This window comes from Athene noctua, chromosome 6, assembly GCF_965140245.1.
Source record: "Athene noctua chromosome 6, bAthNoc1.hap1.1, whole genome shotgun sequence".
Lineage (NCBI taxonomy): Eukaryota > Metazoa > Chordata > Aves > Strigiformes > Strigidae > Athene > Athene noctua.
The window spans coordinates 28002463-28019799 of NC_134042.1; the positions used below are offsets into that span (position 1 = coordinate 28002463).

The window sequence follows — 17337 nt, forward strand, 5'->3', positions numbered from 1 at the left end:
GTACCATTGTACAGAGGTGGTTCTAAACCAGTTAACTGGTTCACTCGGCTGAGCATACTGCTTGCTCAGGTGTCTTTCCATCTACAGTAAAAGCACCCACTTAAGTTCTCTATCTTATTTCTCCATTTGCAGAATGGGAAGAGTAGCACTTCCATGTTTTGCAAGGTTGCTGCAGGCACACAAACAAGAAAACTGGGGAAGCATTCACAGAACAGAGTACCAGAGAGGAGGGATTGCAACACAGATCTCTAAAACCCATGCAGCACCTGAAAGTTTCTTTGCTGCAATAACTTTATCTCAGGCCTCAGAAAAAAAAACATCTATTACTGCTAAATGACAAAGTTAAAACTGGAAATACTAAGGACCAAGCTGTGAACAGAAAACTGCTCAGGACCAAGTTGACTGAGAAAATAATTTAAAAATTTCTTAAGGAAATACGTTTGCTCTTGGGAAATGCCAGTTTATTGAAATTTCTTGAAGAAAAATAAATTTCTGCTAAGAAAGGTTACGTTGGTTCAAGGAGGATTTTCTGATCAAACCAAAAAGGAGAGGTGCCAATTCCAGAAGGTACTGATGATCTGCAGAGTCAATGATAAGACAGACTTAAGTTCAAATTGCATGCATGGAGAGACTTGGCACAGGGAACTGAACCTAAGACTCCAATATAACTTCTGTCCTGGCCTGACCTGACCTGGGAGTAGCGTCTTTTCTCCGTGAAATTGAATGCTCACTCTGACCCATATAAGAAAGATTCATATTATAGCCCAAGGTCAGCACACCTGTTTGGATGCAAGAAATGTATGTTTAAATCTCTATTTATTTCACATAAAGCACTGTTGGGATTTGAAAGCAGTTCTTCCAAAATCCTAAATAAATACCCTACATGTTGGTGTATTCATTATTCTGGTTCCTGTTAAGACTTTCAGAAATGTCTGTTCTGTACCAGTGTAGAACAGGAAAAAGGTTTTATGGGATAGGAGCCTGTTTCCTCTCCACCTCTAGAGAAAATATCAGATAGACAGAAAGGAAATTAAGATTTTTATTACAAAAGAACCTTATAGCTTTATCCAAAAGCTCACTGGAGAAGATAATGAACTTCAAAATCAGGTGTATTTATTTTCAATTTATATTCAACAATTTTTTTGCTAGTGTAACTTCAAGTTTAACTGAGCTATATCTCTTCACCACTCATACAGAAGAAAGCTCTGTTAACCCATGACTCCTAAAACTGGTGTTTTCCACTCTCTTCAGAAAACAAAGCCCTTTTCCTTCCCAGCTAAGTAGAATATGTTATACCTGTTAGCTGTTCAACTTCCTTTCACTGAAGTTTGATGTGAAACCATCTCAGTCTATGGTCTTTGAAGGAGATAGCTGAACTTCGGAAAGCATTTCTACTTACAGTTCTTTGACTTGTCACCCAGGTATCATGGTGTTTTTTGTGTTTCCTATTTGGATTAATAAATCTTCAGATGCCAGTTCCACACACAACCCAAAACTCTAGCTTCTGGTCTCACACCCTGCCTCTAAGCTGGGGTGGCACAGAGCACACAAGATGATGGGCTGTTTGCTTCCTTTCCCAACCCTGAAACTCCACACCCAAGCCCTCTCCAAGTTCCTTTCATCAAGAAGAGTTATAAGGACAAATTAGAAACTCCAAATAAAACAGTCCAGTTGTAAAGTTTCAATCACCATCTATAGTCCTCTCTTTGTTCCAGCAAGTCCCAACCTTTCAGCCTTCTTGAGTCCCAGTGTGTGAATCTCCACGTGTTGGATGATGAATGGCTGGTGTATCAACCATGTGACAGCCGGGACAGAGCATGCCATGCCACAATGTGCTGGGTTATGTGACAACTCCACAGGACAATGATAAAGGAAGATAAGTGCAAAAGTTTCACAAATATTTGCTGACATTTGATAACTTGATTGGATCTAAGTCTCTGCTCTACTAGATCTGACCTACGCAGGAAAAGTAATCAGTATGACTGTATCTAAACAGGAAAATGTGTGGAATCACTACATCAGTCTCTGATGAAGCAATTCTTAGCTGCCCACAGAATAGGGCTCTTCTGGCACTGCTATGCCCGTCAATCTCCCAGACAGACTAAAGGTTACCTCAGCTTTCCAATCAAATAACAGAAGCTTTGCTGTTATCTTCAGAGATAGTCCTGATTAGAACCAAGGCAAGAGCAGAATTAGGGGCAAAGGTAGAATTCCTGCTCTGGGCAAAGGTCTCCTGAAGCATATGCATACTGCTTAGTAGTATACTGATCTCATCAGGGTCTCCTGCACAGCAGAGAATTTCATCGCACATGAAGACATTTGTATGAACAGGCTAAAGGCAGTACCATTGTCAGCTGGAAAAGCTAAGCACAGATAAAGGAAACACCACAGAAACAAAAAACACCACTTAATACCTGAGTTTCAGCCCTCTAACTGAAAGCAACACCAAACACTCAAAAGAAGTAGTTTACATAATGTGTAAAAAAGATATTAGGAAGAAAACTTCCATTAAGCCAGTCTGCTCTGATGTTCCACCCTGATATATACCATTTCTCTCACTTAGGTGCAGTAACTGGAAGCCAAGAGGCTGTATGAGCAAGGATCATTAATGGAAGCGAGTTGAGCTTACTTCACCAAGAAAGCTTTTCAAATCATCAAAAGCTCTCCCCACCTTCAGTGGTCAATACTTTGGGCCACTGATTTTCAAGCACAGAAGAAACGGCTTTAGGGGATTTTAACATTCCCCCTCCTCCTAAAAGCAAGATCAACTCTAACTAAATCAGAGAATCATAAAATCAGTTAGGTTAGAAAAGACCCTTAAGATTATTGGGTTCAACTGTAATAATTCATGACTGATGGCTGATGAACACTGCTTGAAACTTTTCAATGATACCAACTCAGTATTTTGCTGAGGCCATTTCTTCCAGTCTTTCACTGTACTTACGGAAAAGTTTTTTTTAATGTATAACCTGCGTCTTTCTCATTACATTTTAAATGTATTACTTCTTGTCCTATATACCCTAGAAGTGTAAGACATGCCTTTATTCAGGTATTTTTAAAGACTGTACCTTCTCAGTCTTCTCTTCTCCTGGAGTTAACAAATTCAGCTTCCCCACTTATTTCACACAAAACCAAGGTTCATGGAAATATGTTCATCCAACATATGTAATGATTTTGCATAGAGAATTTGCAACTAAAAGCTATACAGGTTTCCTCCCCAATCCTTCACTGAACACAGCAGCTCTGCTAACCCATCAGGTCAAGGCCATCCTGGACTCCACCATGACATCCCTCCCAGCCCATTCCTCTCTGCAATGGGATTTGGCTACACACAGCAGGCCCCAAGCACAGTCAGGCTACTGCAAACTTTGCTTCCTGTCCTCAGCTCCTCAACTCCTCTCATAACTCCCACCAGTAAAGTCTGGATGAAAATCTGCGAATCTGCAGGAAGTTTCCTACAGATTTCCTACAGGTGCAAAGGAACGCTGTGATACACCAGAAAACAGCTCTCAGAAGAAGAGCCCGCACAAAGTATGTTGCAAGCTATCCAATGTGATACAGAGGCACTGGATGACTCAATTGCAAAGTTCTGAAATTTAGTTTAGACAAACTACAGCTGCCTTTTAAAGAAGCACTCCAAACACACAGAGAATTAAATTGAATTAATATGTAAAAAAACACTGAACGAAATTCAGTGGGTTTTGATAACAGCTTTGGAGCTAAATAAACTCTGGGAAACAGATTCAGAAAGATGCTTATTTGTCACATGAGGTTGACTAGCTCTTTCAGGAATACAGAAAAGGGAAGCCACTCCAAAACAGTTACAAAAAAAGGAAGTTAGTGGCACAGAGAAGCTTAGATCACAAAGAGTTAGGCCAAGATGGATAAAGACAGCACAACCCCTGCTCATGCTCTAGGCAACATTTAGTGTTATCTAGAACCATAGACTCATTCAGGTTGGAAAAGATGTTTAAGATCATTGAGTTCTTAAATGAAGGGTTCCAGTTCACACTACGAAAATGTATGTTAATGAAACTATGGAAAAAGTGGCCTAAAATTGCTGTCAAGAACTATAAATCTCTGGTAAGTGTTTTAATTGCTCCTATGCAAGTTCACAAAGACACTGCTTAAAGAACAGACTGGTGCTTTTGTAGATGTTTTTTAAACCAAAATGACAGCATAATAACAAATGACTGGCAGAAATTAAAAAATGAAATACTAATCAAAATGTACAAGACATTACAAAACAGAAAGTCAACACTATCACTCATTATCCATGTTTACAGAAACAAATTCTGGATCCCCTCCAACAGAAACAAAACTCCCAGCTCACCCAGAAGAGCAGGGGAGAGAATTTATTTTTCAAGTGCTTTCTACACCACTTGCTTAATGTGATCAGATATTTTACATCTTATGAAATAACTTCTCTATTCAAAGAAGTTCTGACTTGATTTCAGTCCTTTATCAAAGTTATTCATTCTTCCACCAACAGCAAATCTCAACTCTGTTTTAACAAACCTTCACCCGTTTAAGCCATTCTCAGGTGTGATTCACACGGTGTCTGCAAAGTCTTCCTCTACAAAGCATAGGTAAATGAAAGATTTATATTGCTATTAAAAAAAAAAAAAAAAAAAAAAAAGGTCTTCTGGTCCCTTGTCATCCTAGACACAATAATCTGCTGCCAGAAATCAGAGGCAGTGTTTAACATCCATTACACAGCCTGTGCAACACTTGCAGACAAGGAAACACTAGCTGTGCGGAAGAGGCAGAGAAGTCTCGGTCCTCTGCTGTCACCTCAGTTATGTTCAGTCCCCACCGCAGGGACTGGCTCACTCGGCACAGCCATGTTCTGTTCTTTCCCAGCTAAGCAAAGTGTAGTGCTATGCTATTGCCTTAAAATACTGATTCCTTGCTGCTGCATTGTGGCATTTCTCTCTGAAATCCTCTGCCAGACTCTGTAAAGGTTATACCCAGTTCTCAGGACCCATCAAATCCCATGGCAACCAGCCCCAGGATGGATAGCCCTTTGGAGTGCTTGGAGTGTTAAATGCCAGCATTTGAGATGCCCTTCAGAAGGTTCCTCAACAGCTGACCTGGTACTTTGTACATGTTTCTTTTACTCGGTGCTTAAGTTACAGAACGCTTTTACCTTAGACTAGTGCTTTCAAAATGGATTAATGTTACAGTGTGGCAAGAAAACAGTCAGCCGTCCTGCCCGTGCCAAAACACAGCCTGCTCTTATGGATGAGGATGCAACCATCGTGCCAGGAAGCCAGTGGAGAAGAGGCTTCCACACCTCCTGCACCGTGGGGAGAACCTCACACAGCAGCTGCGCGCTTTGCAGCACTACAGCAGGGCTGAAAGAGAGAACCAGACCACGAAGCCAGAGCAACACACCCGGTCTGCCACCTGTAGTGCGTCTCCAGACCTTACAACAAAGGTGGATTTTGTCTCTTTCCAGGCAGAAGAGTCCTGCTGGGCCCCTCACACCCCGAGATCAGCAATGCCGTTCCCTCCTGGGGAGAGCCCATCCTTCACGATCCCCTCGTGCCACTTGGTAAGTCAGGAGCACCCCGAGTGCCTCCTCCGTCGCTCACTGCTTTCTACCTGGCAATTTCATCCCAGCTCTTCTGTTCCTCAAAGCAACCTCCCCACGGAAACCTGCCCCCACTTCCAGCGGGGCCACCTCCCCGGGCCCCTCCTCCCTCACTCGCCAGCGCAGACCGCCAGCTGCCCCTCGCGGCCACCGTTAAACGGCCGCTTCGTGGCGCGGCGGCCCCGGCCCGCGGCTGCCCCCCGCCCCGCCCCCCTTATCGCCCGGCCGCAGCCGCCTCCCGCTCCTATCGCCCGCGGGCAGCCGCACGCCCCGGCCCCCGCCACCGGCCGGCCAGCTCCGGGCACGGGGGTGGGTGCCCGCCGCCACCCACGGCCTGCGGGACCCGGCGCGGAGGGGCGCGGCGCCCGGCCCGGCCCGGCCCAGCCCAGCGCCGCCCCGCCCCGCCCCGCCCCGCGCGGGGGCTTTGTTACCCCGCATGCAGCATCGGCCGGGGAGGCGGCTGTCCCCGCCCGCCCCGCGGAGCGCTCGGGAGGCGGCGCGGCGGGGGCGCCCCGGCGGCAGGCCCGCCCCGCCCCGCGCGGTGCCCGCCGTCACTGCCGCGGGCGGTTGGGCCGCCGGCGCCGCCTTCCCCCCCCCCCCCCGCCGCGGCGGCCTGATGCGGCACCCGGCGCCGCCCCGCCCGGCTTGCTCCCCGCTTTCCCCCCAGCGCCCTCCGCCTTGATCTCCCCGGGGGGCGAGGCGGGGGCGGGGACGCCCCGTGCCCGGTGCGCCGGCCATGCGGGGCGCGGCCCCCGGCGGCCCGGCGGCGGGCGGCGGGCGCTGAGCGCGGGCGGTGGCGATGCCGATGCCGGGGGGCGGCGGGGCCGCGGCCGCCGCCAGGCACCCCCCGTCCGGAGAGGCGGCGGCGGCGCCGCGGGACGAGGAGCAGCAGGAGGAGGAGGGCGAGGAGGATCTCCGCGACGGCGGCGTCCCCTTCTTCGTCAACCGCGGCGGGCTGCCCGTGGACGAGCCCACCTGGGAGCGGATGTGGCGGCATGTGGGCAGGATCCACCCCGAGGGGGAGCGGGTGGCGCAGAGGATCCGGGGCGCCGCCGACCTGCCCAAGGTGAGGACTTACCCCCCCGGCCCCGGGGCCGGTGTGGCGCGGCGGGAGGGGCCGGGCCGACCCCCACGGGGCGCACGAAGGGAAGGGAAGGTGGGAATGGTGGCGACCTGCTGGGAGCGTCCGCTCGCCCCAGCTCGGGAGCCAGCCCCCGGGGAAAGGGCCCCGGACCGCTCCTGCGGGAGGCAGAGCCACGCTCTGGCTCCGAGTGCGGGAGGGTTCGGCGGGGCTCTGCCCGGCCCTGGGGCGCCGGCAGCACCCTCTTCTTCTGAGGCCTTGCTGGAAAACAGGCTTCGGGTGGTTAATGTGCAAGCCCCCCGGGAGGGAGAGGGATTGTCCTAAAGAGGAAGACTGGATAAATGATCAAAAGATGAGGAGAGTCGGATTTAGAAGAGTCCAAATACTTGAGGTGGGAGCGCAAGTGAGACAGGCAGGGGTGAGGCTCTGAACCAGGAGAAATTAGATTTGGGTACAGTCTCCCCAGCAAAAGGCATTCTTGTACAGAACCGTGTCTGTCAGAAAAGAGACTCTTAATGCCAAGGAACTGTAAGAGGAGTTAGCGAATGCTTACAGAGCTGGTTGCTGGTGTAGTGTCAGATGTGATTTCCAAGCCCATTCCTGGCCTTGATGCAGAGAGCTCTATGAAAAGAGGAACCCATGATCATTTCACTTAAGCTTGTGCCCCTGTGCCATACTGAAATATTTCCATGTGAATTCTTGTGATTGTTGCTCTCTGTGCTGCACCTCAGCCAGAGAAAAATCTCCCCCCGTTCATTGGCATCCTGTGAACAAAAGACATAGCAAACATTTGGTGTGTCACCCCACTGGCGGGTTATGAGAGTATTCCCATCATGCCAACAGAATAAATTCAAATACAAAAAGATGAAGTTTTTTCTTCTCAGACTTTTTTAGCAAGAATTTACCTCATTGGGAAGGTAATTTGAAGTATGCGAGAACCTGCTATTGTACAGTGCACAGGCAATCCATACTGCTTTCCACGAGGAACTCTGGAGAAGCATGTGATGTAACATCCTTTGTGCAGTTAAGAGTTACAGGCATCTGTGGCAGCAACCAGAACAAATCTTGAATCCTGATTACAGTCCCTATTCTAACTCCGTTAGACTTTTCCTTCCTTTAAAGATTTCCTTCCTCTCTTCTGACTTTGTCCCGAGCCTGGGTGAAGGCTGAAAACATGTTTCAGATCAATCAGAACATGCACTACTTAAGTTCCTGAATAAAAGGGCCTGATTTGGCCAGGAGAGGTGAGGGAAATGGAAGGAAGAAGTTAAACAAGAGTCCATTGCACAAAGGGAGGGAAATACTGTATTCAATCTCTGGGTTTGGTCTTAGTGTGAAGTACTTCCACTGTTCTCACTTTATAGTCTTGGTGTCAGAGGGTTACAATTAGGGGGCACAAGTCGTATGAGCTCTTGCAATAACAGGTGAAATTGGGCTATCCACTCTCTTTTTTTTTTTTTTCTTTCTGGTGTCTGCTAGCACCCCTGGGAACCAGATCTATAAACTCTATTCAGTCGTCTGCAATCTGAGAACCCATTCCCAAGTTCACTAGGCATACAGCTGAGAGGATGCTGGAGTGCAGGAAGGAGCACGGATGGATGGGCTCTGTTTCCCTAGCTCCTTTTCCCCTTTAGGAATGTGTTTTTATCTCTGAGGGCTGCTTATATCACCACCCGCCTCCATGCCATCATGTTTCTTCAAATGGCTGATGCAACAGATGAGAATTAGGGCAATGAGTGTACTCTGCCGGGCTAGCTCCTTTGAAAGGCCAGGTACTCTCCATGTGCTGGAGGATGAACAGGCCTTTTTAGGTGTTGGGAATTGGACACTGGCTTGCCTACTCTGAAATTCTTGGCCAGTGTTGGGAGAAAAAACTCTTAAAAGAGTTGTCCATAAACTAAACTTAATACTGTAAAATGACTGCAGGAAGGCAGTGAATAAGACTTTATAAATATGTTCACAGATCAGCTGCAGGGACTGTGTCTTTCACTGGGGTGTGAGAGCTCAGAGATCTTCTCTGGCCTCTGTTTTCTTCCAGGAGATTTGGGGTGAGTGGGCACTGAGTGAGCTGTGCCAGGGTGGCAGGACATAGCTGAGTGGCCATACATGCTAGGCTTGAGAGTGCCACCCTTCTGTAAGTTGTTTCCCGTCTAGCAACAGGGTGGAGCATTGCTTTGAAGCTGCTGGGACCATCAGATGGGTGCACACTGGAAATACAAAGTGATGTGTGCTTGCTTCATTAAGAAATGATGGATTTTAAATGAGGTGGTTACGAGGGCAAAGACAGGAAGAGTTGCATCTAATGGGCTCTTATAAAGAGAGAGGTGGAAAAAATACGGTTTCTTCAGTCAGGCTAACAACTGGGATGGGTATTGCTCCCATGTTACTTGCAAAAGAAAGATTAGGCAGGTGCTTGGATACATATAAGCACCATAAAACAAACTGTTGCTAAACTAGGCTGGCCAGAAAACCTCTGTGATACGGGTAACAGTGGAGCTTTGTCTGTGCCTCACTCCCATCTGCCCTGTCTCATGCACAGCATGGCCCACTTAGTACCTGAAAATCTCTGTTGTTCTCAGGATCCCCCTTCTAAAAGCAGAATCCCAATCCCATGCATATAGCCAGCCTGCTGGGGTGCATGAATCTAGGAGTGGGGTGATGCAACCCCTCCACACAAGTGATGAGGGACCAAGGACATGTTCAGTCAGTCTGTTAAGCCTGGCAGAGGTATGTGCTCTGGGAAATCTGGGCTCTCTTCCTAGCTCTCTCTCCAGCTTTCAGAATAACTAAAGGGAAAGCAGAATAGATCTGATTTCCTATCTTTTCTGTCACAAATAAATTCTTCTCTGCTTTCCGGAGGATTGTGAAGACTGCCTAGTATTTATAGCCTTTCTGAGATGTGCAGTGGATGATGCTGGGTAAGAACAAAGTGTGAGGGTCTCCTATCCTGTCAGTGTGAGATTGAGGGATGGAGACCTTTTTCCTCTCCTCCTGCTTCTATTGCCCCATTAAAATGCTGTAGACCTGATGCAAAAGAAACTGTAGCCCAGTCTGGGCTGCAGGCCCAGATCTGAGAGAGAGAGAGAGCATGCTGTACTTTCATCAGTTTAATCACTTGAGGTGCAGAAGGCTCTTTGCATTAACTAGTCCCTTGCTGAACTGGGTGCCATTACACTGTCTCAGTGTTTCACAGTCCTTTGAGGAAAAGGGGATCTGGGGGTCTGTACTAGTGAAGGGAGGAGTAACTACCCAGAATCATTAACCTGTGCTGTCAACATGCACTTAATCATCTGTCTCCACTCAAAAAGCATGCAAGTCTCTATGCTGAAGAAATGAAACAAAGTTAAATAGTCAGCCTGTCCTGGTTGTTACCTCTTTCATTGTTTCTGCCTAAAAATGATTTCCTGTGACTCAGTGTGTCAGCTCACAGCATCCAAACTGACTCAGCTTGTGTGGTTCCAGAGACGGCTCCATCCCTGTGCCACTCTCTGGAGCCTTCCCTGTTCCTGCTGTGCTGAACAAACCCAGTTTCACATCTGCTCCTGCCATTCCTGTGCCATCTCCTGCAAGTGAGCCAGCCAGTGTCTTTGCTTGCTCCATGCAGGGTATAGAAATGAGGCACTGGACATGGCAACTGGCACCTCCAAGAGGTGGTAGAAAAATGGGTACCAGTGGCCAAATGGTGCTACATAGTTTTCAAAAAGAAAAGAAAGATCAAAACACGGGAGAAAAAATGGATAGAGACTTGAGTTTAGCTCAGTGTTTACTTGCTGATAGTGTTTCGAGCTAGACTGAGAAACACTTACAGATTATGGTTTCCCGAGGTAATAACAGCCCATCTCTCAAGGTTAAGCAGTCTTTGGCCCCTGTGCTGTGTGGGCACAAGCAGAGTGCAACCATGTGGCAAACCAGGACAGGGAACTGATCTGACTGAAAACTACCCATGCTTGCTGTCTCAGCTTTCCGCTGGTTCAGGTGCCTGACTTGGTTCACCAGTCACTTGCGCCAACCCAGGGCAAAAGGAGGAGGTATGGAAATGAGTGGCCACAGAAATACACGTGGAGGGTGATGAGTGGCTAAGCAGCACTGCTGGCTACAAAACCATGGGCAGCAGAGGCAGTTGTGCACAGTGGAGTGGAAGGCCCAAGGGAAGATCTGGTTCTGACTCACTCTTTCTTAACTGGGGATAGCCCAGCTCTGGGGCAAGTCTGAGGAGGAACTGAAATGCTAAAAACCAAACTTCTGTAAAAAACTGCAGTCTGGTACCAGAGGGGTGTGTGCAAGGCATGAGATATTCTTCAGAGGGAGAATGCTGGGCTGTTTCTCCAAGCCTGTCAGTCACACCAATTTGTGTTTTCTCCATTATATTTGTCCTGTGGACAGGACCCTTCTCTTTTCTTAGACATGTTTTCTCAGCTGCTGACAAGGCTGCAGTTATCCCCTGTGGAACAAATGGTGAGGAAAATCTGAGTGGATCTGTAAGGCCAAGGCCTCAGAATGGGACAGCAGTCCCAACAGTGAACTTTTAGAAGTCACTCTGTGACCGCATAATTCAGAACAATCGGCACTGCAGGGGGGGCAGTCATGATGCTGTCAAGTCTATATCCTAGTCAGTGCCAGCTCACCTGAGATGCCAGGAGGCAGTGAGAGACCTTCATACAGGACTGTTCCATGCTTCAGTGGCTTTGGGGAAACTCATTCTCCATTTCTGCCTCTCTCTTTCCTTCTCTTATTTTTGTTTTGTGCCTTCCAGGTTGCATACTCAAATGAGGCCAAGCTCCCTCGGGTGATAGCTTTCCTGTCTTGCATCTTGCCTTGTCAGTTAATTTTATCTAATTCTTCCAATGTAATAATGCCTAAATGCGGGACCTTTTCACACGGTTTCTCTTGCAGCTCTGTGGTAGTGCTTCCTTCTGAATCCCTTCCCAGTTGTCAGTGTGGAAACAGAGGAATATTCCTGGTGTGGTCACTTTGGGAAGCAAAAAGGGGCTTGTTTCAGAGGAACATGCTCCCTGTAGCTATGTGCTACTGAATTCAGAAAGAGGCTGGAGAGGTTTGCAAGCAGTGCTTTATGTTCTGCTCTTCATTTCAGATTCCCATACCAAGTGTGCCTGCGTTCCAGCCGTCCACCCCCATCCCTGAGCGCCTGGAAGCTGTACAGCGCTACATCAGGGAGCTTCAGTATCCTTTACTGTGACTTCAGTCCCTGGTTTGATAACCCAGGAAGAGGGAGCAAGGGGATGTTCTTTCCCTGTGAAGAACAGAAAAGCTCATTCTGTTGTAGCTGGAAGGGAACAGAAACTTGCTCCCTGAAAACAGGAAGCTGGACTTGGGATGATGGTTTGTTATGCTGCTCTGTTTCTTTTATTTTCTGCCCAAGTTACCTTCTGATCTTGTTCAATCCATGTAGCAAAATGGCATGTTGTCAAGGGCCTTTCCCCACTACCCACCTTTCTAGATCAGTGGCTTTACAGTGCCATTTCATTAAAAACATGCCTATCTGAGATCCTGACAGCTGGGTCTCAGACTACAAACTGTGCCACCTCACTGTTAAGGCATGGGTGAGCTGTGGTGGTGAGAAAACTGCCTCTCAGGTTATCCTACTTGAACACTCTTCTCTGTAGCTGCCTAAGGGACAGTCAGCCACCCTGCCTATTGATATAAAGAGCTGCCTATGTGACATGCCTTTTGTGCTGGACAGCAGATATGTGCCATGCAGGCAGGCTAATCTCACTGAGGAGACACAGAACTAACTCTGGCTTCAGCCCTAAAACAAGGTAAGAATGCAGACCTGGCACCTCTCACCCTTCTAAGGTGGTTGTGCTCTGGATTGAGTCCCGGTCAGTCTTAGAATAAGGCACCATGAATGTTTCAGTGCTCTGTGCATTCTGTGCAGACCAGAGCAGACACAGATCTGTCAAACTTCGGTTTGCCCTGGTAACTGGAAAGCTGAGCAGAGCATGTGCTGTCAGCATGGACCTTTGTAAAAATGGAGTGGAAACCTGTGTGTGGGGAGGAGAAAAATTAACAAGAAGGAAATACAGTGTAGGTAAGATGGGATTATAAACAGAAGAAAAGCAGGAGAGGGAGGTGGGGGTTTTCTTGTGTTGCTGTGATCATAACTTTTGCTGTGAGAATTGTAAGTATCATGAAAGTTCTTTAGACAGGCTTTCTTCAAACTATCATACTTTCGAAGCTGCCAAGCCCTTAACTTCTTGCCTCCAGGTACAATCACACTGGGACACAATTCTTTGAGATTAAGAAGAGCAGACCTCTGACTGGGTAAGTGCTGGCAGCTCCTACAGCATTGAATCCCTGCTTTAAGATGTTGGGGCCTTGCTATACCCACTGCTTTTTCTTCCATTCCCTGGCCAAGGTCTGTGTGGCACTCAAGTCTTTCAGTACTGCAGCTCCATCTTACTTTAGGTGAATTCATTGTCTGTTGCCTGGGCACAGCTGGGCAGAGCTGTGTCTGGTCTTTCTCAAGGACAAGAGTAGGTTTTGTTGTCACAAATCAGTAAATCCAGTAAAATAATGTATTTCAAAGATGTGCAGATTCTGCCTGCTTCCAGTTGGAATATGAACTCCTGGTGGATTCTGGAATTAGGTCCTGCCCTAAACAAGCTTTGTAAAAGCCAAGTATCTTTACAGGTCTAACTTCATAGTTGCTGTGAATACCTTTGCAAAATATAGGCTCACTAAGCTTTTGGTGTCTCATACTTCGAAGGAGAAGGGGGACTCTTCTGACTGCAGATTTTGGGAAGAGTTGTGCCCCATAAGTTCCTGGAGAAAAGCACCTGATGTTCATTGACTCTCTTGCCAGCATATTGAGTCTCCCAAGACTGGGACTGGTTTAGTTATATTATTATTGGTCTAGTCCATAGACTTACATGACTCCAAATGTCCTGTGTTGTAATCAGTGCAATGTTTCCTCCACAGTGTTTAATGAACAGAGAGTAGGCTTGATGCCACAGAAGAGGGCTTCACTGTCCTTGAACCTTGTGAGGCAAACACTGCTGACTCCTGGTCCTTTGAGGCTTCTGCTTTTGGTCACACTGGTGTCCATCCAGAACCCCCTGAGCCAAGTGCTGTGGTCTCCCTAAGAACAGAGATTGGCCTAGTAGGCAGCTTTGCAGTAACTCACTGAAGGGATTTCCTTGTAAGCAGTGATAGCATATGGTAGAGTCCTGGTTTGGATTTAATATCTTCCTAAAGAAGATATTTTCTTCTGTGTCCTCAGTGATCACCTTCTCTCCTGAAACCTACCTTACCTATATAGTGCAGAGGGGCTGAACTGGCTGTCTTGCATAGCACAAGCCCTCTAACAGTCCTTGTCTTTCCCTTGTCCCACTCTGCAGGCTGATGGACCTGGCCAAAGAAATGACCAAAGAGGCCCTGCCAATAAAATGCCTGGAAGCTGTGATCCTGGGAATGTATCCTTTCCTCTTGGAATTGTGCATGTCTGCCCATCCTTGTGTTTTCTCCTCTGCTCTCTTACGATGCTTTGAGGCTACTGATAGTATTGTCACCAAGCCCCATATCTCTCTGTCTTCCCTCCCCAGTTCTCAAAAAAAAAAAAAACAAAAACCCACCAATAAAATCTAAATCCAAGCAATTCTCTGAAATACTAGAACTAGTTCTTCAGAGTTGCTCCTCCTTCTTAAGTAGGGTGTTGCTGCTCTACAAGTGAGTAAAAGATAAAGAAAGGCTCTAAGTAACATCTAAAGAGAGGCAAAATATAGCTAGAGTTGGGGCAGGAAGTCCTTTGTGGGTAACACTGTTCCCTTACTGCAATGTTGGCTGCATGTGTTCTACATTAAAGTAAGTTAGGGATCCTCCCCAACTTCTAATCATGGTGTGTGTCAGTTTACTATTATGACTAACACTGCCTGCCAGCTTAGGCAATACCTTTAAATTCTAGACATGTGTTGTCTTTAAGTACATCTCTTTCCTAGCTATCTTCCAGGCTTAGACTATGTCACACAGGCAATAAATTCTTGATGCACACTGGCAAAGACAGCTGGAGGAGCACAGATGGCAAGTTCAGAAGGGCAGTCTGATGTGTATTTTGTCCTGAAGGTTCCTCAGTTAGTGTGTGAAATAGTAGCTAATAAAACAAATTGAAACCAAGTGAGGAACAATGCTACAGTGTTAACAGTTTGGGCACTATGGAATACAGCACGCTTGACGTGTTAGCATTACAACTTCTGCATCACAAAACTGCTTCGAAATTAACTTACCTTTGTTGACTGTCTTATTGAAGAGGCCAAGTCTGGTTTTCCCATGACCCAGAATAAAGTAGGGCAGCTTGCAATGAGCTGGAATCTTGACCTGGAGAAAAATCTTGCCTATGTGGTGCTGAATCAGTGGTGAATCTCCTGAGCAGGCTGGGAGGGTTTGGAGCAGGAAGGATCTTGTCAAGAAAATGGTATCACTGGTTGTTTCCTGAATAGTGTCTGCTGTCAGTTACCTCACCAACAACATGACCACGCTGGACCGTTTCCCCATCAGCTTCAAAACCCACTTCTCAGGGAACTACTTCCGACACATTGTGCTGGGGGTGAACTTTGGAGGCCGCTATGGGGCACTGGGCATCAGCCGACGTGAGGAGCTCATGTACAAAGCACCTGTCTTCCGCACACTGAGCGAACTCATCTTTGACTTCGAGGAGGCATATCGCCGCTGCTGGCACACTCTCAAAAAGGTGAAGCTGGGCCACTGTGTGTCCCATGACCCACACAGTGTGGAGCAGATTGAGTGGAAGCACTCCATCCTGGATCTAGACAAGTTAACCCGGGAAGACTTCCGCAAAGAGCTTGAGAGACATGCCCGTGATATGAGGCTGAAGGTAATTAGCAAGGATGGAGTAGTTGTTCACTGCTGCATCTGCCATCTTACTTGGCTGATGGTGTGCTGGGGGAATGAAGTGACAGGAGCCTGTCCTAGGTGGTGGTGGACTAGAAGGTGAATTGGAGGCTGGGGGCTCTTCTACTTTGTATACAGGCTGGTCCCTTAATGGATGCTCATGCAGTACTGCTGTTGTGATGAGCTTGGACTGTATGCAGTCCTTGGAACCATAGCTATCACTGTAGCTTGTTTTTCTGACTTTTGCATTTTTGATGCACTTGCCTTACCTTTTTGTCTTTTATTCCCATATAATTAATCATGGTTAGGCTTTGTGTTTTCTGGTTACTACTCATAATTCTTTTCTGATCATGTTGCTCTTACTTTTAATTTTTCTGGCAGATTGGCAAAGGAACTGGGCCGCCATCTCCCACCAAGGACAGAAAGAAAGATGTCTCCTCCCCACAAAGAGGTCAGGCCAGCCCCCATCGGCGCAATAGCCGTGGGGACCGACGGTGAGTAGGGTTGCTGAGCAAGGAGACCTATCTAGACCATCTCTGGTTTACTCACAGACTCCCATCTTGCTGTCTGATTTTGGATCCTTCTGATGTCTTACTGGAGTTCTTTATAACAGGGGATACTTCTCTCACCTGCAGAAGTATTCTTCCCTAGTCTGTGCCTTTGTGAGTTTATCATTGCTGGGGGAATGGGGGGACAGCTGGGGTTTATCTTGTTTTGGCAGGGAGGAGGAAGGCAGCTCAGTGATCCTGGTAGCTGGTATTTAACCTTACACAGGGGTCTGAGCGCTGGTGTCTCCTAGACCTGTGCCCCAAACAGAATCCAAAAATTACACTGCTGTCAGTGATACTGTTTTCCTGAAACTGAACTGGGGTACCAGCATGGACTTCTTACTCCTCTTAACCTGCCATCACTTCTGTGGAGATCAGTGGGAGAGCTGCTGGAGGCTGCAGAATAATCCTGCCCTCGATAGTGTAGGATAAGTCTGAAGCTTTCCTGTACCTCTTCCTTTGCTACCATCTCTATGTGCAGCCCCTCCTGACTAAAAAACCAGTTCCTGAATAGTTCTTTGTTCACAGGCCATCTGGTGAGAAAAAGCCTGCCGATTCCAAAGCCATGCCAGACCTCAATGGGTACCAGATCCGGGTGTGAAGAGAGCTGTACCTTGTGTGCCTGGCTCCACAGACTTCTTTCTGGCCACAACTGGGACCTGGATCCACCTGCAGTGATTCTGACAAAGGGGACAGGGGAGCAGGAGCGGAACAGAGTGCTGATCTTCCAGGTACTTCCTAGTGGGCCAGTCCCAGAGCTGGATCCCATGGGTCCCAGAGGATTCACCTGCCTGATTCTGGGAAAGGTGTCCATCTTAATTCACTGAAACAAGTATTTTTAAAAAAAAAAAAAATTTAAAAAGATCTGTACATTGGTGGGAGTTTGCTGCAGGAAGAATATCAAGTGTGTGGGGTCAGCAGACCTGCTATCAATTTTTTTATGTTAGCAGCAAGTAGATGAAGCATCTTGTTGACAGTACTTCTTCCCTGTCTGCACAGAAGTCTTCAGCCCATGCAAGGCCTGCAGGGCTGAGGAAGAAGTGATGCTGGAATGGGATGGCACCCACATCTTGTGCAAAAACTCAATTTTGTCATTATGAACACTCTGTTTAGCATTGGTTTTGTGAGAGACAGGGCTGAATTTGCTCAGCCTCCTGATTTATTGATCATACAAAGGCCACTCATCTGGAGAAACTGCATCTTGTGTGTTTAGTCCTGCCTATTTCAAAGCATTTCATTGTCTCTTA

The 17337-nt window shown here is 47.3% G+C and overlaps 1 protein-coding gene across 1 annotated transcript; it reads left to right on the forward strand.

Annotated features, from left to right (window-relative positions):
- The first annotated feature begins 6375 nt into the window (after nucleotides 1-6375).
- VASH1 (vasohibin 1) lies at nucleotides 6376-16792 on the forward strand. Its single transcript, XM_074910008.1, has 7 exons — nucleotides 6376-6662; nucleotides 11770-11858; nucleotides 12903-12959; nucleotides 14036-14110; nucleotides 15144-15525; nucleotides 15924-16036; nucleotides 16619-16792. Exons 1-7 carry the CDS (start codon nucleotides 6396-6398, stop codon nucleotides 16689-16691), a joined length of 1056 nt encoding a protein of 351 aa, XP_074766109.1. The 5' UTR covers nucleotides 6376-6395; the 3' UTR covers nucleotides 16692-16792.
- The last annotated feature ends 545 nt before the right edge of the window (nucleotides 16793-17337 follow it).